Source organism: Parus major, chromosome 2, assembly GCF_001522545.3.
Source record: "Parus major isolate Abel chromosome 2, Parus_major1.1, whole genome shotgun sequence".
Taxonomy (NCBI): Eukaryota; Metazoa; Chordata; class Aves; order Passeriformes; family Paridae; genus Parus; species Parus major.
Genome location: NC_031769.1, coordinates 75,598,948 through 75,622,754, shown reverse-complemented (window position 1 = coordinate 75,622,754; position 23,807 = coordinate 75,598,948). Strand labels below are relative to the sequence as shown.

The window sequence follows — 23,807 nt, the reverse complement described above, 5'->3', positions numbered from 1 at the left end:
CCCATACAATTCAAAGAGTAGAGCAGAACAATGTAGGGGTGAGTTAAAACTGAACACCCTATGCCGTCTCTGTTGTCTGTCACAGCACTACAGAAGATATGCTAGCAGAATTTCTGTCCTTCCCCACCCCCAAAAAAAGCATACACCGTGTATTGACAAAATAGAAGACCTGTATGAGTATGACATTGTAGACAGAGTACACAGAGAAAAGCCACATGTGAAATCTGACAGAGTTACAGGCATCTCCTTAGAGGCTTATTCAGTGATCTCTCCCTAAAAGAAATAAGTAAAGGAAGTGTGTTTTTCATGGAAAAAATAATCTTTTGGAAGAACCTGAAAGAACTCTGAAATAGAGTTATTTGAGTCTCTAGGAAGTCAAGAGTATTGCGCACTGGAAGATTAGTTTATGGAAGTAAACTTTTTTTGTTTTTTAACATGTATGCGGAAATACAGAAACTGAAGTGAGGGATGTGATAAAGTTGGCCTTGAGCATTTCTTCAAGAGCTTTGTCTATGAAATGCAGTGGTTTATTCAGAAGAGGTTCATGGAGTTTTTTGGAGACAACATAGAGTTAGATGTTGACTCTTCAGTGCCTTCATGAGTAAAAAAGCTCTGGCATCAATTTCAAATGTCAGAAATACAACTTGTAGACTGTGATAAAGGAGCTGTGTGTTATTTCAGCTGCTACCCTTTTCAGAACAGAAGCACTGTAAATGTAACAGGAGGCATCAGGGATTTTTTTACTAGCCAGTCAAATTCCTGTACTAATAGAATGATAGAACGATGTACCAGATACAGTATTCTACCATTTGTGCCACAAACTTTAATTGTAGTTGTTATGTGGCAAGACAGTGGCTTAAATAATAATAAAAAAAAAAGTATTGATGTTTTTAGTACAGATGAAGAATTGGACTCACACTTTTAGAATGTTGTAATGTACCAACATAATTTTCAAGTTTATTTACTTGTTTGTGTAGTCTCCTGTATGTTGCTATAAACAAACTAAGATATATAGCATACTGCGGGGGTTTGCCCTGCCTCTTACATTCCTCTCTTCTCCATTTGGATCTCAAATTTGGGTTTCTGAGGATGGTTATTGACTCTGAATTATTGGCCAAACCATGTTTTAGAGCAGGATTCTTGTATCCAGTGTTTGATCAAGGCTGGTATGTTCTCACCAATTATAGCTTATTTATTGAAGAGTCTTACTCACCTGAACAAAAAGACACAAGAGCCACAGGCTTACTCTCATAATTTCTGGCAGTTTTCTTTCCCATTGTCCACAGTTAAAATAAACCAATTCTACACCTCAATGAAAAGTTTGGCTTTAAGACAATCATTATAATGTGAACAAGCATAAATTAAATTTTCATATTTTTCTGGGAGAAAATACAATACACTAAAAATTTGCCAAATGTCTTGCTTATCTAGAAGACATTTTCAATAATTACTATGTTTTTGCCATCTTATGGCATGTTCTCTTATACTGACCACCACACAGGATGATCTCTCCTCTCTGATACAGAGCTGGCAGGACCCTGGGTTAGGCATCCTATCCATTTAGTAGCATTTTCATGCTTTTGGTAGGGTTGCCTTTCTCACAGCAGAATTCACGTTACAGTATTATTTACTGTTCTATTATATGTAAACCAAATAAATAGAATACAACTGGGATTGAAACCTTAGGTCCTCCCTGTTCGGTTGAGCATATTAGCAAGTGTGTCAAAAGGAGGAAAAACACTCCAGTGAAATGCCATTTCTGGAAGCCATTGAATTTGTACCCCTCTACAGGCAACCCTGAAACACTTGAAATGACACTGCAAATGGGCACAGTATATAGTGAAAGCATACCTGGAATTCATTCTGCCAGCAAGAACCACAGAATAATGTTTAAGCAGTAAAGATAAAGGAAAGGCATTAAAAGAAATGTATTAATAATTTAATAGTGAAATAATAACATACTATTTTTTTTCAAATTGTTATTAAACTGTAAACTTAGCCAAATCTTTATAATCAGTCCCTGAATTTTCAGTTCTTAAATTTACCATGTGTATGCTACAGGTATGGACTTGGAAACTACTTGGACCTGTGACTCATAATATTCCTTTTCAGAAGTAAGATGTATTTTAAAACAGTGGCCAAGATTTTTAGAAATGGTTAGCTCAGCTGTCCATAATTAGGAAGCTGATTTTGGAGCTTGATGTTTTCTGAACTTTTAAGATGTCAGAAGCTACGTCTGGTTGCTCAGCATCTGGCCACTGTGATTTTAATATTGTATTATTTTTCAGTGTGCCACCTTCTGTCACCAAAGGAGTTTAAATTGAGGTTGCATATACAAAAAAATCTGAGCAAAGCAAGCATTTCTTCCACTGATGTCTCCCCAGCGGAGCAGGGTTTTTGCACAGTTATCTTTCATGCATGTTTGCACAAAATTATAACCTCTCATCCGCCTTACTTCTTTATAATCTAATGCCATGGATTTGTGGTTAGCTGGCTGCAAGGATAATCTTGACTGATATGAAATCGCACTGTTACTGTTGTTCTCCTCAGGTTTTCAAAACAACATATTTCCCTGTGGCTGCAAATTAAGCCTTAAAGCCATGAACACACATCCTGTAGAACAGTGTAGAGTAAGTTCTTGCCATGTACATCTGTGTCAGTATGGATGCCACCAGCAGAGCTCTCTCTCTGTGTGCCCTCTGAGTCTTAAATCTGCTTTTTCTCTGGATATTTATAATAAATCTGATATTTTAAATAGTAATACTCCTGCATTTGGCTTTCTGTCTGAGAAAGAGCTGTTTTTTCTTCTTGAGTAAGAACCTGTGTGTGGATGACAGCCTTTTTTTCCTCACAAATTTTCTTGGGCCATGAGAATCGTCATCCTGTAAGAGAAGCGTGATACCAGCAGGCACTGCAGTTTTGGGAAGCTGAGGGACAGAAGAATCATAGCTGAAACCATGGCTTCTTACAGAACTGAGATTTATTGTAGACATCTGTCTAAAACCCACTTAATTAACAACACCTCTAGAAGGAGCTCATACCGGCTTCTTCTCTTCTTTTGTGCATCTCCTGTAACTTACTATTGTCTAAATTTCACTCTGATCAGAGTCCTGAGTCCCAAGAGGAAAAGTTTCAAATTAGTTTTGTTTTACCTGGTCAGTAGATCCTATTTTTTTAAGAAAGTATTGCAGTCATAATTGAAGTCATAATTGAAGTCATAATTGAAGGAGGGGTTAGTTTTTTGTACTACAGGAGTATATGTTTATGATATAGGTATTTTCATTCCTTCTATCTTGTACTTTATTTCATGGCTTGTGTATAAGATGCAATGTAATGAGCAGTTCATGGGGGGCATGTGACAGATGCATTCTGTTTTAATAGGAAGCCCAGAATCCAACAAAAGGGTGGATGACTTCAGATTACTTATCTTCTTTCATAGGTTACACCTAAACCAGAAATGTCCACTAGAAGTCAACAAGATATGAATGCATGCTTTTTTTATCATATTTTAGGGAGGAAGGGAGGTTTCTCTTGATTCAAAGGTCTTCTGGGTGAGGTCTTCTCAACCTTTTTCTTATGACACATTTCCTTTCTCCCTTAAGTGTTCTGTGAATGTGTTTTCATTTTGCTTTGTGGGTTTTTTTTTTTTTCTGTGGGGCATCCAGAAATCTCCTTTGAGAATAACAGATACATTTTTTCACATTCTGAGGAAGGATGCAATGAATCATATTTTGCTGTAGGAAAAAGCTGTTTTTCAAAATGTGTCTTTTATTTCTACAACCTATTGTATCTTCTAGGTCGCTTTTCAGGTTTTTATAAGTTCCCTGAGGACATGAAAGCAGGATTTATTCAGGAGGAGAGAGAACACTTAACTGACTTTTTAATTTGTTCAAAATGTTGATTTAAAGTTAATTAATGACTGAGTTTATATGTCTTTTCAATTGCTCTGATTTAGATTTTCTTTTTGTGCACAGAGGCCTGAAATGTGAATGCTGCATGTTATTTTTAGAAGTGTCTTTGTTCATTAACTGAGTATGTCATGAGTGTTAGCTGTGATATTCTCCAGTCTTTGTGGCAGACTTGTTAGAATTTTCAGGCAATATGTGATATCTCTCAACAACATTTTGTGATGAAGGCAGGGATATTGAATCTTTATTAAAGATGCTCTTTCTCTAGAACGCTGTTCAAATGTCCAAGTTATGTAAGCCTTAAAGAAGGAAGCTAGTTTTTTGTATTAAAGTTTGGATACTGGGTGCTGGAGTGCACATTTTACTGCTGTATGATCCCAAATCCAGACGCTGAGGACTATTTAGACAATTGGCATGGGGCACTATTTTGATAAGGTCAAAGTGTAGCTGTGTTTCTCTCTTTGTTGATACAGACAAATAATTATTGATAAACCAATTAATAATGGAGATTATATTTGTTTTATTTGTTTCTGTGTTTCACATCAAATTCATGTAGCAATTGCTTATTTTGGCTATAAATACTTCATGGTAACTACAAAAATTTTCCGTTAGGCTTTTTGTATCTATTTTTTGTCCTTTTTTCTGTCATTCTGCCTGACATTTTAGTTAGAAACTGATTTATTTCATTTAGGATTATCTATGGATGTTGAGTGTTTATGGTTATCATGGGGTCTTTTTACTCTGTTCATGGAACCATATAGAAATATTTTATTTTGTCTTACTCTTTGGCCAGAGAGTTGCCTGTTAGTCTGGGATGGTAAAACACTTGAACTCAGCTTCACATTTTTCACAGGTAAAGGTTGCTGGCACAGACAGATAATGATCATCAAGCTTGTCCAATAACAGAGAAAATGAGTGCATTTCAGTTCTTTGTCTAAGGAGCACGCTGTAGTTCCTTTGTCTGAGCAGCAGCTATGTGAAGTATCCTCAAGATAATTTACCAGAGACTGCGATGCTATCTGAAATGGGAAAGATTGTATAGAATAACTGTCTCTGTAGCAAGTCTCTTTCTTCTATGTGGAGCAAAGAAACAGAGAAATTACTGAATAATACTGCTAAATGCTTCCAATCCCACATACTGGGTTTCCATGAAGAAATTCAGAGAAAATAAGTGAAAGATGTAGTTGCTGTTTGGAAAGTGTAAGTGAAATAAAAAAATTCCAAGCTTCCTTAGGTGGTTTATTTGCTGAAAAAGTTACAACAAATATAATAGAGAATTTAACCAGTTTACATCTTTATAAAGATAGCGAATAAGGTAAATGTAGCTTTAGTAAAAAAGAAACACTGCTTTACAACTCCCTTACAGTGCTCTTGATGCTTTCAGCAAACAGATGGGTGTGATCTGCCTGTTACAGTCTGCCTGGGTTTCCACAAAAAGCTTCCAAGTTCCCTCATCAAGAATTTCATAAGGAAACCAAGCCTAACTTCCATAATAAATAAGGTCATCTTACTCTTAAATAGCAGACACTAAAGAAAAGAAAAGAGAAGAGAGATTGCAGGTTAGGACTAAATGGTCTTCTCATCTAGTGGTGAAATGTTGCAGCAGTCTTGGAGTCCTGTTGATCACATTAAGAAATGACCTGAAAAAGAAACAATAAAGTAAGGAATGTTGTTGCTCCTACTTGAGTTATCTGGATAGCAATGAATAAGACTGAGTGCAAAGAGCAACAGATGAAAGACCTTATGAGATGGAGAGTGCTGGGAGCACTTGCAGATGAAAATAGTTAAATTCAGTGTGGGGGAAGGGTGAAGTGGTATTCATGAGAAAAGGCCACTCTGAATTTTCCCTAAGACCTTTTAAGATACTTATCTCTCTCTCGGCTGGCAATAACTGACTTAGAAGATCTTTGAATCAGAAGACATTTTTATTTGAAAAATGTCGTCTGAAAGTTCAATGCAATCAAAAAAGCAAATCAGATTCAGAGTATTTTAGGAGAGGTAAAAAGGGTAAGAATATAGCTTTATTATCACCCCTACATTGTGAGCTTTTTTATGCCATCTTAAATACTAAAACAGTATATTACAGAGCTATATATATATAATAATAATATATTACAGTATATATATATAATATTACTGTAAATATATAAATATATATACATAATAATTACATTAAGGATATTACAGAATAGGATGAGACTCATGGAAGGACATCAAAGGTGATCAAAGGTGTGGAGTAGTTTAGTACAGTGTGGAGTCAGTGGTGCAACTTAACTAAACTATGATTCTTCATCTTGAAAAAGTGATTGAAGCCTATGGATAAGGATTTGACTTTTCATCCAGCCATTACAGGAGCATTTGGAGCTAATAGGATACAGGCAAACTCCCAAAGTCAAAGCATGTGGGTCTTCATTGAACTGGTCCACCAAGGTTGTTATGGACACTAAAAGTCATGAGCTTAAGAGGAGACTGAAAAAATGCTGCAAGGAAGACAAATCCATTATGAATTCTGAAGGATAAATCACACCAGAAAGTCCCTAAAATGAAGATGGTTGTTGACCACAGAAGTATTTGGAAGAAGGTAGTATTGAACATACCTTTCCTCTTCTGCTGTCCTGTAGGTACCTGCCACAGTCTAATAAAGAAGCCTGAGCAGAACCCTTGATCTAACACATGCAGCTATTTTTGGAGAATACTGAAGAGTCGTACCCAAGTAATTGTCTCATATGATCTGATGTCACTCCAGAAAAGTCACTGGCAGCATTCACAATGACTTCACTAGGTCTTCTTATCAGTGGTAATTTGATGACCAGAAAAACATGTTTGTCATTAAAAACAGAAACAGCTGCCTTTGATTGCTATTCTGATTCATCAGTCTCTTTTTTGTGCTTCTAAGTGTAAAATTGCATTTGCAGAATGAAGCTAGAAGTTTTGCCAGTAAATCATAGGACCAATAAGAATTTTGCACCATAAACCCTAAAGCAAATTGCCTGGTATGCATTTTATGACTTGGTAGTGTAACTTCAGTATCAAAGAGCCCCACAGGTCTCTGAAGGTTATATTTGCAGGCCCCTTGGTCTGCATCTCAAGATACTGAGATGTACTTATGCAGCTCATATTGCAGGTGGCTGGGAGATGTATGGGTGATGTCCAGTGGAGAGGACATGTGCCTTTCACTGATAAAATACAAAGCAGCATGAAAGATGTGATCCCTTTGCATTTCAAATCTGTATCAGATCCAGGTGCATGCCAGATATATTCTCTAGGTTGCAGGTCCTCTGAGGAAGGAACTATTAAGACACTTTTGCCTTGGGCAGTGACAGGGCTATTTTTTTACTCAGAAAAGGATGATATTTCTACCTTTCAGGAGATAGAAAGTCGATGTCTTTGGGTGTTCCCTCTGTCTATCTATTTTTGCTTGAAGGACCACACTATATATTTTTTTAGGAGTATATAAGAGTGGAGCTTTTCCTAATGGCTTTCACATAATGGCCTGGTCAAAAAAGCCAAGTACAAACTGTCGCCCTTCACAGACATAAAATTTTGTGATGACTTACATTAATTTTTATAGAAACAATTGTCTCTGTAGCCAATCATATACCTGAAAAGTTTTATATATTTCATATTTCCACTGGAACTGAACCTGGCTATTTCTATCCTTTCCTAGTAGAGACCATTACCAAGGGTGTACAGAACCTTTAGTAGAATTTAGAAATTAGTAGAAACAAAAGTGAGTAATAAAAGAAATCTGTGGTCTTTAAAATGCCCTATACCACAGTAAATGACTAAGAAATTAAAACTCAGCAATTCATTTCCACTTTTAAGGTGTTTTTTTTATTTTTAAAGAGCTTTAAAAATGTCATTCAGTTCATTCTCAGAAAGAGAAATATCCAGACTTGTTCATGTCTTACAAAACAATAATCAGATGGCAAACATGAAGCCAGCAGACACCACATCAGATAATGTTTGCTGTGCAGTTTGGATGCTTAATTTAGCTAACAGCTGCACTTTGCTTTGGATAAATGATGCAGGCCCAAATTAAAAGAAAATAGTAAAGTGCAATGATGGCTGAAGGCTTATCTTGCTATCATGTAAAGCATGAAATTTAGGAAGGCTAAAAAAAGCTGCTAGAGAAAGGGAGTAATTTATACTTCTTTTTATTATAGGAAAAACTCCAAAATTTAATTCTGGTGTATGCACACTTGAACACATTATTTCTTTTAAAGTAGTTATTAAAAACTACAGCTTAAGTGATACATACAGGGTAGTGTCTACTTGCTCAACATCTTCAAAGAGTATCAGAGTACAGGGTATGTTGTATTTACTACTGTATTACAGAATTTTCTTCTCTGTGCCTCTAAAGAAATTCTGTTGTTTCAGTCCAAATTGCTACCCATCCTCTTTATTGCTCCTAATGCTCAACTTCATGTTGCTGCACATTTATTTACTAGCACCATGTGTCTCATTAAAAAATATTTTAAAAAAAGTGGCAGAAAACATTTTAATAACTTTAGGTAGCTCTCTTTTTTAGGCAGCCAACTTGTTTTCCAGCAGCCTTTTTTGTCCCTCCTTTTCTTTCAACTTTTTTTTCCTGTAATTTTAAATAGACTAAGGTGTCACAGTGTGATGAATAATTTAAAAGGAATCTGAGATTTCTCATTCAAGAAGCAATTAACAACAATTGGTTATATTTTTTTCCTCAAGCTTGGCCAGTTGAAACTAGATGGTAGTTCAGAATTTCAGTAGAGGTTTTTAACAAGAATGTACAGCCTCTCAGAAGTGCAACTGGAGATTAAACTCATTTTGCAATACCCCTTTGAGAATATCTTTACTCAGATAATGTTCACAGTCAATTAATAGATTTTGCACCAGAAGAATTTAAAATTTTGAGGTCTGCTGTAAAATTATGTCTTTTTACATTGTAAGAAGAATCCACTGTGTTGCTTTTTTGCAGTTTCAGAAATAGGGGTTTTGCAGCCTTGTCTGGGAAGTAGAAGCAATGTCAGTTCAGTGGTGATTTAAATTGTTTACCAGCTTTAAATGAAGGTTGGATTTTTGTGAAATGCTGAGTGCTTCACAGTTTGATTTGGATAGGCTGTTACTTTAGAGGGGCTGGAGAATGTAATTATAAAATTTGGTAAGCTTCCTCCATGGTCTCCTTTTTTGTTGTTTTTTCAAAAATAGTCTAGTCCTGCACTATAACCTTTGTAGCTATAACTTCTGAATTGACATCAAAGCTGGAGTGATGGTTAATATATATGCAAGAACACAAGCAAGGTGAGCTTACAGTGTCTTTATATTACAATTTAACATACATAGCATAATAATCATGCAAAAATGCAAGATTTGTTTGGCAGGAGGACTTCCTTTTTTTTCAAGAAAACATATGTCTTGAGACTTCAATCCTTGAATTATGTGCAAGAAAAAATCTTGGAATAGTCTTTTTGCCAGCATCAATAGTGTTCTTGATCTTTTGGAATAATCCAGTTGCTTCTGGCTGTGAGTTCATGGTTCACCTGCCAACTGTTTCTGAACAGACTATACTACCTGCCTCAGGAATGATACCACAACTTACCATCTGGTGAGATCATGATAGCATCACTTGACCTCCACATGTGGTCTCTGTCAAGCACTTCATTGAAAACTGGCAAGGCATTAGGGCCAGAACATACTGTTCTATGCAGCCCTGAATTTTGGCTGGGTTGCAATGCTCAGTAAGTAAACTTCATCTGGCTTGCAAGTCTCAGACAAATAGAACAGGCTGATGTCATCATAAGCTTTAACTCTCATTAAAGAAGAAAGTATGTGTCAAGTAATTATGAGGCTTTGTTGGGTGCAGTATTTAAGGGAAGTTAATAGATAAAGATTATTTTGAGCAGAGAGACTTCTGAAGAGCTGACATTCAACGAGTGATGAAAAATGACCCTAGCACTGTGCTTAATTTGGAAACTGGGTTTGCATCACTTTTCAGACTTTCCTTCTAACTCCACCTTACATAGAACCTAAATTAAAAAAGTAAAAAATTACAGAATAGAAAAATTTACAAAGTAAATGTGTGCTGTGTCAATCGAGTTTAATTTTATGGCTTAATAGCGTAGTCATTGTTTGGCCAAATAAGAGAGTAAGGGAAAATATCACAGGTATAATATAAAAAAAAATTGTTCTCTGCTACTTCAAGCTATTTTTCACAGAATTGTAGAATTCTTAGGGATGGAAGGGACATTTGGAGATCATCAAGTCCAACCCCCCTGCCCAGGCAGGGTCCCCTAGAGCACGTTACACAGGAACACTTCCAGAGGGGTTCTGTCCCAGACAGGGAGACTCCACAACCTCCCTGAGCAACCTATTCCAGTGCTCTGCCACTCTCAAGGTAAGGAAGCTCTTCCTCATGTTGAGATGTAATTTCGTGTGTTTTAGTTTATGGCCATTGCTCCTCATCCTGTCACAGGGCAACACAGTAAAGAATCTGGCACCATCCTCTTTAAAGTTGCCATAGGTCAATTTTGTTTGCGGTATGCCTGTGTTACTGAATATAATTTCTTACCTCCTGAGACCTAACAGACAGCCCCTGAGCCCTGCTGACACTTCCAAGTGTGGCTAACAAGTGTGCCATGATAGGTTCCTCAAACTAGTTTTCATAGCAGAATCTTTCTGTAATTTTAAATAATAAAATTTTACACTTGTCGGGGGTAGCTTGATGTGGAGCCATGTTATCCTATAGTCCAAGTAATATATTGACACTGTGGTACCAGTTTGCTCTTCTCCCCTCTTTGGAAATACAGGGGCTTTTGGCTGGCATTCATAAGTGCTGTAAAGAGCTAGGCTTGAGTGGGAATTTGAAGGGAGCAGCGGGAAGGCATGTTGAAAACAAGTTAAAGGTCCCTTCTAAAATAAACCATTCTATGGACCTATCAAATCGGAAAGGAATCAGAAACTATCACTTGACATACTGCCTAAACCATGTTTCCCAGGTATTCCATGTTCTTGTGGAAGGAGAAGGCTGATAGAAGGGGGTAGAACACTGGAAATTAGATACGTTTTTCTCTAAATTGAGAAGACTGCCAAGGCGATTGCCTAGGACTTAGTGCTAAGCATTATAAATTTAGCTTGGCTGTGTCTACAAAAGAAAATTCTAAGTCTAGATGAAAACATAAAAGCTCCAGGGAAGAATGTCACTTATAGGAAGTAGAAAGGACACTCTTCTCCTTTCTCTTTGTCATATACTTGTGGGAATTCCCTTCCATGCTCTAGCCCTAACAAATTTTAGGCTACAGCACATCATTTTGGCAAAAAACTGAAAGATCTGCCCATCATCCAGCCTATAATCCAGGATGTGAGACTGAGAAAGAAAAGATAATATATAAAATTCTTGGACTAGTGCCTTTCCAAAAATCAGTCACTTAAAAAGAAAAGATGACATTGATCATATCAAATTCATTGACAAAATTGTCAGAAGAAATATGAACTGCACTACTACTGTGCATCTTACAGTCTTATTTATGTTCATTTGTTCTGTTAATTGTAGAGTTCTAACCAAAAATGTGTGCACAAATATGAGATTAAAATCTGGAGGATAATTTTGCCTTTTTTGTTTAACTTCTCTAGAGGAGAAATGAATATTGGTAGCAAATCAGTTTGTGGTGGTTTTAGAATGTGATTTTTAAGTGTTTGAGGGGGTTTTGTTGGTTCCCCCCCAAATGAAGACATAAATGAGGAGAATTACATTGTATTCTGAGAAACAGAGGAAGTTCAATTCTTTGCCAAAGCAAACATCCGCAGACTTGTGTAGTCTACATGTTTCAATGCATGTGAAAATATTTGGTGTTGTAGAGTGATTTCCTTGAGTGGAAATAATACTCTAGCTAAGAAATGAGAATTTGCAGAGAAGGAAATCACAGCTATCTTAGTAATTTAACATCTCAGATTTGTTTATGGATAGTTTCCTCTCTGACACATTTAACTGAACAAGTTAAAGGGTTTAAAGATTAGAACGACATTAATTTTTAACTGTCCTTGACTGTGACATTTCACAAGGGTGTGTTATATAAAAACAGTTGGAAAAATGAGCTTGCCCCTTCACCTTTACTGGCTTTCTTGTGTTAACTGATTTAGCTTTCTGTCACCAATCAGCCAAGTATTCAAGCACATACTTGGCTTTTATCTTCTTCATTTTGTGAATAAAATAGCACAAGAACATAGCAATTTCTGTAAAATCCAGTAATACTAAGCTTTTATCTGTTATTGAACAAAGATGTTTTTACAGCCAGACTCTGATTCTTAATAATCAATATTAAATTTTGTTAGAAAATTCCATTTAACACCAAAGTTATATAACAAAAAAATTATTCTGAAATAAAGCATAATAGGCAAAATTATGCAAAATATTGTGATATTTGATTAAAGTATTAGTGGTAGGGGTATTTTCAGAAGGCAGATGCAGTTTGCACTCTAGTTCTAAGACAGATTTCCCACAGTGCCTGACCGCTTCCAGCAGCAGGGTACTGCTGAGGCAGGGAGTACAGCTAGGATGCAGCCATCAGGAGAGACAGACACCTGCACAGTACAGGAAAGCATGGTGCAGAGTTTCAAAGTCAGGAGAAAGCCACCTAATATTGCATTGTGAGGACTGAAACATGGTTACCCTATTCCAAGAGTTGCTTGCTATTATTGTGGTCTTAAGTTGGCAGTAGCTTGGGAGTCTCCCATCTAAATCTGTTTCCCAGGAAAGTGCTGTGTCCAGAGTTACATGGACTGTCATGTCTGGTCAGCCCAAATATCATTCCTGCTATCCCTGCATACTTATTCATGTGGCTTACTTAAAGCTAAGCTTTTTATTATTTATTTTATTTCCAGACTTGTGAGATCCAACGCATCAACATCACGGAATTAAAATGACCAATGCAGAGAAACTGTTTCCTAATTTCTAAAGTGTAGTTATTTCTATGCATTTTACCAAAATTACAAGTTTCCTAAATAATATCCTCTTTAAAATTGTTTCAGTGTGCTAGATTTATTATTATCTCTGTGTCTGTTGTTTTGGTAATAGGATGTTGTATTGCATGGTATCTTAGTAAGTATTTTAAATAACCCACACAGATGCATTCTGCAATGTAAGGACATGCTTCTAGCAGACATCAGGCTGTCTTTGAATGCAGTTTCTAATACACTTGTGTTTTAGTGCACTCATGTACTTGTGGATTAAACATGAATTTTTTAATCAAATGAATCAGGACAGTACCCAATAAGGAAAGAAGGTAGAGAAGTTCAGTGCTGAATAGACAATTTTATTCAATATAGTTTACAGTGGTCAGCATCATGAGTTGCTCATACACCCAGTTTTGAGAGCTCACTGAATTTTCCTTTGTCAATATATCCCAGTGAAGACTAATGATGTATGACCTGTCCTAGGAATATTAGGCACATGAATAAATGTTGTATAAGACACATTAATGTTCAGCTGGGACTTCTTGTGGTTTCTAGTGGTAGGCATGTTGAAGCATCTGTTGCCCTGTGAAAATGCAGAATCAGCTGGGCAGAATAACTTTTATATCATTAAGTTTAGTGGACAGATTTATGTCTCCATTCTGCAGCTGAAAGATTTATCTGTCAGATTTTCCTAGAATGACTCCTCTTGGATCAAAACATTTTCTTCTCAACTGCTTTAAGTTATGTCATAGGAATATGTCTTTAAATCTAAACCCATAAATCTTACTAATGTACCAATCTACCACTTGTCTTGCGTAGAATATTATAAAGGATTAGTGCAGTTATATTTATATCAAGAGTTTAAAGCAGACTAATGAAACATTTGTCTTTTTTCTTTAAAGCTTCTTGTAAAATGGCTCTTAATTATTTCTAGATTTCTTAAATTTTTTGTAAGGTTTGAGATGGTCCCACACATAGTTTGGGATGATACTGTTGTTTGTTCAGTTAAAGGTTAGTTCTATTTTTTTTTTTCCCTTTGGATTCCATTTAAACATTTTTGAAATTCAATAGGCATTGTGACCCCACACGATATTGTCACTAGGAGGCGTGTCAGAATCTGGCTTGCTTACATCAGTATGTGTCTAGTCAGTGTGGGATGATGGAACCACTTTCTAATGAGGGTGTACTGTGGTTGAATCCATGTGCCCATTTTCCAATTAGTTTTCTTTACTTCTAAAAATAATTTCTACAATCATTCACTGTTTCCATGAATAAGACAATTTGTATACAAATTAGTCAATTCCTCTATAAAATTATAAAACATTCTCATTTGTAACTCTGTATAAAAAGGAAAAAGATGCAAGAGAGTAGAAGGACTTTCTTCTCACAGTTTATATCATATGCTATACAATTTTTTATTTGCATATGCTCAACAATCATCTGAAATCCCTTAAAAGCAATCCTTGTTCCAAACATGATTCTATTGCTGATATATCTATATTATCTGTAGCTGTGTTGTTTGAGCAGGAAGAAAATTGCTTTAAGGAGAATTTTGTTAAATATGAAGACTGGAAAATTCTTTGGGTTTCAAGATTTTTCCTTTTCTATGGCAAAATGATAGAAGTGATAGTAAAAGGAAAATTCAGTTGCCATAAGACAAATGTTTCTTACAATGTTTATAAAAATATTGGAAAGATTGGTTTGGATTTGGAAACACAAACTATGCAAATTAATGGTACGCTTTCTGGCTTACAGAAGGAAGCTCAGTTTTGGAAGCCATAAACCTGCAGTGAATTTGGGCCTAGTTGGGTCTGTGGATGAAAGAGAGTTGGCATTTACCAGATGACTTAGTACTTTTATAAATAAACGTTTCTGTTAGAAAGTTTAAAAGGGAAGGGCTGACAAATACAAAACCAATATCTGGTCTGTAAGTAGAGGACAGGCAAAGCAAAGGAGTGGAGCTCACACTGGAAATTGATCTGAGAATCTCCTTGTCTTTGAATGCTTGATGAATTTTCAGTAGTGGTGACTTTTGTTTCCTTGGGCCTCCTTTAATATTTTCGATTATTTCATATTCATTGCAACCTGACCCAAAAAAAAGACTAGACTTTTACTCCTGAGGAAACTTAAACTCAATTTACACATGCATTCTTAACAGATTGTTTGCAAGTAGGGTGACTGTGAAATGCTACTGATTGAAAATTTCAGGCATTGAAAGGATCCTTTTAGGATCCTTTTCCACACAATTTAGTTGAGTAACATCCCCATGATGTTGTTGTTATGCTCTGAATATATTCTCAAATCTTATCTAGAGCCCTCAAATTTTGGTAAGTATGTTGAGCTTTCACAGTAGGAAAATACATTCAACACATTGCTCAGATATTTTGTCTGCAATATTGGAAGTATTTTTCAAAGAACATCTGAACCCTGAATGTGATGGGTTTTGGTGGTTTTTTGGGGTTTTTTTTTTTTTTTTTTTTTTTTTAATTTATTATTGTACATGGTTTTATCAGTAGGGGAAGAGAAATTAGAGTATTTTTTAGATTTGGGTCATTTTTGACTTCTTTTATTCATCTCTAGCTGAGTTCATGGTATGAATTATAGTCAGAACTTAATGAACATCTTTTAAAATTATGTATTTGTTATAAAAGGAGCTGATCTAATAATTCCTTGTTAATAAATATAGGTGAAGCACAAGACTAAGCTAAGACTATAAAATATTCTGTTAGATTCAGAGGGGCTTGTGTAACCAAGTTTCAATGGGAAATTACTCCAAATAATGTTGTTAAGGCTTGATTTCTTTATAAAAGAAGCAGCCAGCCATAACAAATTATTTTTGAGTTCTATTGGTTTTGTATGTACAATTGGAAGAAAGAAACAGAATGTTCTTTGTGTTTTTTCCATTTATGTTTAGCCTCATAGATTTACTGAGATTTGGATTAAAGAAAAGATACTTTTAACAATTTTTTGACCTTCCTCTTGAACTAGACACTTCTTATATACATTGTAGCATGACTGGTTTTAAACAAGCTTTTCATCTTCTTTATGGTGTTTGTGAAGAATACTGCACTTAGCTGACAGTATAATAAAAGCATTTTTGTGTGCGCATTTCACCAAACTTTCATTATTACAGTCGTGCACTTGCTATTTCCTATCCTCTTCTTTAACTGTAGCAGCGTGATCATCCATACATTTATCTAATGTTCCTCAGAAGATCTAAGTAAGAATACATAGAGCTGAAAAGGATAAACTGAATACTAACAAGGATCCTTTCTTCATAGGAATGCAGTTAGGTGTCTTTGCGGGATTTGACTATACCAAGCTAATATCCTTCCCTCATCTGGTAGTTGGAGAAGTGTGATTAGTGGTCTGTGTAATTTTAAATGGGAAGACACATTTCCTTACTTTCTGCCTTGGTTCTCAAGATTTCCTAGCTTTCTCTTTTAAATCACCAGTCCAACTATTTTTTATCCTAAACTAAAATGACCTTTCTGTCTGGAGAGGGAGGAGTGAAGCTGGAAGCTGCAAAAATGCCATTAAAGAGCTGCAAAAGTCAAGCTTTTGAAGTGTTGGGAAAGTTCAGATGGTGCCTCGATTTAAGTTCTCCATAGCTACTGAATTTTGCAGTCTTTGTAGTAACCAAAATCCCCACTTTGATATTTTTATTTTTTTTTTTATATAAGCTAATATCCTGAAGAATCAAGATGCAGTGTTAAGTGCTTACATGTTGTTAGTTATTTCAAATGCAGGGGAGAAGAATGGGATTTTTTTTTCAAAGTATTTGCCAATTTCTTCAATAGACAAGAATGCAGCATTAGATGGCTGTCCGTGGTGTAATTCCCCTTGGAACCAAAGCCTGATGAGTCTGTTTCACTGAACAGGGTTTCCCATGTTCAGCTCAATAGTGGGAATAAGTCCAATGTTTTTCAAATTCTGTGAAATTTGGTGACCAAAATCTAAGTCCACAAAACTGCAAATTACTCCTAATATTATTGCCCATTTACTATGCCTAACTTTGTCTAGATTAGCCTCACTGTCTTTAATCATGCACTATATCTGGTGGAAATTTAATATAAATGCTGACATAATCCATAATAGCAGGAATTAGGACCAGGACAGTTTTCTTTCCCGCTTTGTTTGGTGTGAAGGTGCAGCTCATCCTGGTTGCTGTGCTGTGTGCAATGTAGTTACTACCAAGTTTCTCCCATGCAGAATGCAGGTTCATCAAGGGCTGGAGAGTATCCGATTGTCATGTGGCATAGTGGTTAATGCATAATCCTCAAAGGTGGGAACAAAAGGATTCCTTTTTTAAAATATAGGACCCTCCTGAGTGCTTTTAAAAAGGAAGGTTAAGTGAAGGAGCTGCTTTTCATATCCTAATCTTTGTAAAATTCATTTAGTCTCAGATTTTTTTATTCAACGTAAGAAAGGAAACCTGTAAATGAGTGCTTTTCCTCTGGATTCTGGTGGTAGATTTAAGCAGTGTGAAGCTACTATTTGTTTAATGAAATCTCCCACAACACTTGTATTTTTAAGGATCCATTAATCCTCTGGATTAAAGGAAATACTATGAATATGATTGTTGTCATTTTTATTTGTTAAGCCTTTGAAATAGTAGAAAACCTATATTCTCTATATTACATACAGTAGTATTGGGACAGACAGAGCAGTTAAATCAAAGAAGTGAAGACTTTGGAGGAATGTCAGCAGTATGTCATATGTGGGCAGCCAACATTACTCTCTGCCTCAGCAAAGCCTGGTACCGACTAGTGTTGTCAGTACCTTTCAAATATAAAAATTCCACTGATTTTCCTATACGATTTTATTTTATTGTTTTTCTGGAAAAAGGAAGTAGACCTAAGTTCCAGCAAGCTACAGAAAATTCTATGCAACCTAATGAAACTCAAGTCATTTGTATTTTCATATTTTTAAAAGTAGCATAAACAGTAATGAAGTCTGGACATATCAGCATGTTGCAATTATTGGAAGCCAAGCTGTTACAGATCTTCAGAAGCATGTCTGTGAAGTCCAGTAGGCATGAATAGGGTACAGTGTGATCTCATATCATTATGCAAGCAAACAGTCAATTCTGATTCTTCTCTCAGAAGTCCTTAGACAAGAATTTGAGAGGAAAATAAAAGAAATGAGAAAGCATTTATTCACTCTACATGCCAATTGGGGTATTTAACCATAACTTAAGGTTTGAAGAGACAAATGGAAAAGGAAAATCATATTACAGCTCAAGCTTAACAACACACTTAGTGTCATACTCTGCTTTGCTGAGTGTTGGGCTCTCTAGTTTTCTTTTTTCCAAAACCATCAAATGCCTATCAGACTATTTTTGTATTTTGTATTTTATATTTGTATGGTATTTTGCTGTGAGTGTCTGCAGTTCTTGTCTCTTTCCTTTTCTGAGAGTAATGTTACTGTAATACTTTAATCTCTGGTTGTCACTATAAACACTCATTATAAATATACTGTGCTGAGAAATTAGGTCATATGGCAAACACTTTTTTTTTGTTATTGAAAATTTACAACATCAACAAAATATGTGTTTTTACTGTGCTTATTTTTCAATTTTGTTAGATATCACAAGGAGTATCCCTGAATGATTTAAGGAAAAAGAAGAGACGTGCCCCTCTTCCACCAGCTGTGTCTGCTCCACCTACTCCTACCATGCCAAACAGGACAGAAGACAGGGAAGACAAGAGGAAGAGCACAATGGGTGAGAGGCGTTCTTTTCTCCTGAATGACCCTATTCATATGCTTTCAATGCTCACTGTTTGAAGTTGCCTTAATTCTGTTATGCTGTGAGTTTGGAAACTTTTGTAACTTGGGGGAAAAAACTACATTTCTTTGCAGAATGAAAGTCTGGAAATAAGTGTTTGTATATTACCTCTTTTTTTTTTTTTTTTTTTTTTTTTAAATGGCACCATTTAGAGTACCACAGAGTAGTAAAATGTAGATAACCCTCATCAGAATATTTGAATATTTGGCACCTTATATACAGAAGCACTAGCCCTTTGCCTATTCTGTGTCTTGAAGGTCATGAATGGTTTGCTAGTAAATAGAAATACAAAAATAGTAAATGGAGATGCTAATAAATGGAGATAGGCCTATACTGAATGCACCTGGAGCCATGAAGTTCTGCTAGAACCAAAGTACAGTCAACTTGGTTTAGTGTTTCCTCATGTTTCTAAAGCCTGAAAAAATTTTATTTTCATATAGTCCTCCATCAGTTTGACATCAACTGTCCATATAAAATAAAGTTGGGATTTTTTTAAATTTTGTCCTCACTTTTATTATAAATCATTATCTGATGCATCTTTAGCTAATCAGTACTAAAAAAGAACTGATGCTCTCAAAGGAATGCCATACATACCTACACTCAACTAAAGAAACTGTAGCTTCAGCTGCATGTGGCACCACATTTACTTGCACAGGAAAACTGAACAACATTCTCCCAGACCTCTGTTGTTGTCTGCCTGGTAGCTTGTTGAGATTGGTGAGAGCTTTGCCTGAGTGAGGACACCAGGATTATGCTTCTAGCAAGCAAAGTGAATTTATAATGGGTCAAATTATGAGATAATGACCCCGCATATTGGAACTCATTTTTCAGTACATTAAGAGAATTATTCTTCAAGTGCCATAATGCACTCAGTGCACTTCAGTTCATGCCTTTGACCTCATGTTTCATAAAATGCCTAAGACATACAGATATGACATTCAGTTATACATAATTGCTTACATTACAAATGCCTCACAGTTTAGAATGAAACCTCTTGGCTTTGCACCAACATTTATTTTCAGTAAATGCTTCACATTTAATGCCTCAGCATTTATGTAGCAGCAGGAGTCCATTATCATGTGACATATTTGACTCCATTGACATCTCTTATTTAAACTCTCTAAGGGCAGGGTTATTGCTGGGCCATATAACACAGGAGTTTTCAGAAAACTGGCTTACTTTTAATCAGTACAGATGTCACACTCTACTGCTTCTCATGCTTTGCCCTACTATTGGTCACTTTTGGATGACATTTGTTGCTTTAACTTTTTATAAGTGTTCCTTTTTTGTATTGGTGGTCAAATTTTACAGATGAGATATAGCAGAGCAGAATTACTTCTTAGTCTATTCAGTACTGTGTACATAAGTGCTTGAGGGCCAGACTCTGCTCATGTAGGATTCCGTAGTATCGTTTGCTTCAATGGAGCCTTATTATTTTACACTGACAAAGAACTTGTCCCACAGAAGCCCTGTCTTCAGTGCTTTTTCTTTTCTGCTACTTTCTTGAATGAATGTGTTCATTAACAAGAAAAAAATGTTACAGCCAGAGAGGGTTGGTAAAACAGCCTCTCTTCGGGGCCCTTGCAAGAAAACAATGAGAAAGCACAGATGGCTCTGAAAGCATGAGAGAAAAGCTGTGAAAAAAGCAAGACTGTAGTGAGGGGAAAAACGTGCTGCAATAAATAGTCAGCCACATGATGGAAAAAGTATTAAAGATACCTGTGTGGCTCACAAGTTAGCCATGTGAATCAAAGCAAGAGATCCAGTTTCTCAAACTGGCAAATTCCCCATAGTATTCAATACTGAATCATTTACTGTGACACCAAAATATTGTGCCAAATTTCCTCAAAGCAGTAAAAAAGGGCTTGCACATTTGCCAGCATTAAATTGAGTCTCTGGAAGATACTCCTCCAGAAGCTAGTGACTCCTAAATTAAAAATCATAATGGTTAAATCATTTTTTGTCCCCCTTGGTGCTGCTTCCCTTCTCAGCAACCCCAAAGCTCAAGCCAGAGAGTGTAGGAATGGATGAGACCAAACATCTGTCTCTGCCAGCATCCATCTTCAGCAATGACCACAGCACATGCTTCAGGCAGGGTATGAAAGCAGAATGAGCAGGTAGTCATGGTTCCTCAGTGCACTTTCAACCTCTAAGGACGTTCCAAATAACAGTAGCTCAAGTTCTGTACACTGCAAACTGTCATTTTAACATTGAAAGTGGTTCACAGAGTACGGTGCAAAGACACATGTATTTATTTAGTTATTGCACATAGTGTTGAAATAATCCCAAAGTTATGGGCATTTCCTTTGATAGCTTCAAACACTATTTTGCAAAAAAACAACTTAATCATCTGCTTCTCTACAATGTCAAAATAATGAAATTTACTCAAAAATAAGAAAAAAAAAGCCTGTAAGATAGTGACAAAATAGTGACTACCTCATTTACCTCTTTCTCTCAGGAAGAGCCAGGAAATAGTCATGTAAAGTATCTCAGAGATCAACAAATTCAGGCAGTTTAACACTGCAGAAGATACAATAAAACACATTTTTCACATTTTCTTACACAGCATTTTTCAATTTTTTTTATTTTGCCTAACTGTTTTTTCTCCATTCTTATGCCTGCCAAAACTGGTGATTTTGTTACTTGTAATGCACATGTATGTGCTGGGCTCAATTCTGGTCCCACTGCTGTTGGTTTAAAATCCACTTTTTCCTTCTCCGCTAATTATTTGGATGTAAATAGGAACAGAATTGGATCCAGAAAGGCTCTGGATGTGGGTAAGGGAAAACCAATGTGTTTTTAAACAATGAACAGAGCAATCATTATCTTGCAATGAAGTAACAAGTCAATTGATCCCCCTGTAGGTGATGGACGGCAGGTGCCACAAAAGCCTCCTAGGGGGACCACTCGTGGTCCCCCCCAGTTAGTGATCCCCCCACCCCCACCTTACCCTCCTCCTGGCAGTGACATTGTGGATCCAACAGTGTGTTACAGAGAAGCAGATGTTACAGCACCAACAGAGCTGGTACCTAAACGTATGTTTGAAAATGTATTTGCATTTCCATTCTTTGGATGATTGCTCTCAAGGGTAGCTTTTCCAGACTTTCCTCTCTGCTCTTTAAACATCCATGTGTGTTTTTCCCCCTTTTTCCAGCCTGTTGTGTTTCAAAATGTCCAATGCAGTATAACTAATTAATACAAAATAAACAAAACACTTGTTTGGAGAGAGTTTTGCATGTGATACCTAGTCATTGTACAGAAGGCAGCATTTTAAAATAACCATCAAGCTTTGTTGCTTTGTTCAACTTTAAAAAAAGAAAAAATCAGTGGTCTTGTATTAATTCCCCAAGTTTATTCTTCTGTGCTAACAAATTTTTTCCCTCCCCAGAGATGAGTTCTTTTGAGAGTCAATGGGTCTATCAATCTAGGTTAAAAACTGCAGTGTCTTCCTTAGGAAAATTAAACCAATTGCAGGAGCTGTATATTGTTAAGGGCCTTCCTGTCCTAATGGGTACCTCCTTCTTGGCATCTCTGTGTAGTCCTTTGTGTGTTCTTCACCTTGGGGCATAACAGTTATCAGACAAAGAAGTACAATCTTTTTCACATCCCCGTGTACTTGTGAAAAACATGTTTCATGATGCTTTTTCGTGCTTATCCATTGACTGCCTTTAAATCTTTGTACACAATCCAAGTCTTTGATCATGTATTATGTTCCCTGTGGGCTTGCCCTGCACACCCATGTAGAGCTGGTAAAAGCAGCAAAGCTCTGCACATTATGACATCTCATGGATTCACTTCCTTTGAAGACTAGGAGGGTGTCTCCTAACTATAGGATAGACAACTGTCTCTATTGGCTACTAATTTGACAGAAGGTCTCTTTCCAGGACCTTATGTTTACCAAAAGTATTCTGGAGGTTGCAGTTACTCTGATACATTAATGTGAAATGTGTTTGCTGGTGATTACCAGCCAAATCTAAAGCACTATTTTTCAAATCTTTTCAAATCTGCCTGTATCTGCTGAGAAGATAAAAATTGGTAAGTTTTATTGGAGCTAATGATGGAAATTAAGGAGATCATACTAGCAGAAAACCTGAATCTTATTGAGGATTAATGCTAAGACTTCTTTACCAGCATATGCACAGAAATCTTATCATACTTAAAATCTTCATTTTATTCAAGATACCATCAGCTTGCCTACAATGTTTTCATTATTAAAAATCCATTGTGGCCTTCTTTGCATTAATATTTCTGCTTCATTTGCATTTCTATCACTGTTATTTTGCAATGCTTTCCCGATCTACCTTGCTGATCAAATACCCTTTAATCAATGCAACCCTCATGTAATCAGTGTGATCATTTGCTCTTAAACAAACACAGTATCTCAGCCAAAAGGATTTGATTAAGCTTGTACATAGAAACATAACATGAGTTTTTATTGTCCTCAATTTACTGAGAGCAAGAGCTTAGTGGGTATTTATTTTAGACTCAAAGCATCAGTGCTGGAGAGAGACAAGTTTTAGCTCTGTAATTATGCTGTGTCCTATGTAGATAAACAAAAGTGTGTGGATTTTCACAGGACAAGCATGTATAGATGTACCCATGAGAGACAGCAGCACATAGGGCAGATGCTAATTACATTGCCTAATGCCGTTCTAAAAGGTGCTTAGATACTATAGCGATTGAGCTGTGTAAAACAACATTTTGCAATGATGTGTTATATTGCCTGAGAATGCCTTAAGCAGTTCAAATAAGATTTGGGCGGTAGATTCAAAGAACAACAAAATTTTCAATCTTCCTAACTCTAACCTCAGTAAATGTGTTTTCTCATAGAATAAGGTGGGGAGGAGGACAAACTGGTGATGGCAGCTGTTGATAAAAGGCATGAGGTTTTTTAAAATCACTCTCAAAGCAGCTTTCTCTGATAACAACTGTGGTCTTCCTTTGCTGAGTGGGTGACTGTCAACAGCAGTATGTGTTCCACAAGAAAAAATTTCCACTTAGAAGTTAAAATTCTGTGATCCTGTGGAGTTAAAATTCTCACTCCTTATGATCTGCAACTGTTTCTTTCTTTGAAGCTTTTGAAACTTTCTGTGAAGTTTCCTGCCTTCCTGCCTGCCTTCCTTCCTGCCTGCCTGCCTTCCTTCCTGCCTGCCTTCCTGCCTGCCTGCCTTCCTGCCTGCCTTCCT

At 36.3% G+C, this 23,807-nt stretch overlaps 2 protein-coding genes across 10 annotated transcripts in view; one reads left to right on the top strand and one right to left on the bottom strand.

Annotated features, from left to right (window-relative positions):
• Positions 1 to 23,807, bottom strand: part of CDH18 (cadherin 18) — a 1,344,136-nt gene that overhangs the window by 265,054 nt on the left and 1,055,275 nt on the right. The window lies entirely within an intron of this gene.
• COBL (cordon-bleu WH2 repeat protein) overlaps positions 1 to 23,807 on the top strand; it is a 73,433-nt gene that overhangs the window by 3,308 nt on the left and 46,318 nt on the right. For 3 of the 4 annotated variants that reach the window (XM_019009168.2, XM_033512133.1, XM_033512135.1), the window contains exons 2-3: positions 18,420 to 18,558; positions 21,486 to 21,656. In XM_019009168.2, the coding sequence (XP_018864713.1) occupies positions 18,420 to 18,558; positions 21,486 to 21,656 (310 nt within the window). The remainder of the gene's footprint in view (positions 1 to 18,419; positions 18,559 to 21,485; positions 21,657 to 23,807) is intronic. The other variant, XM_033512134.1, reaches the window with a different exon arrangement.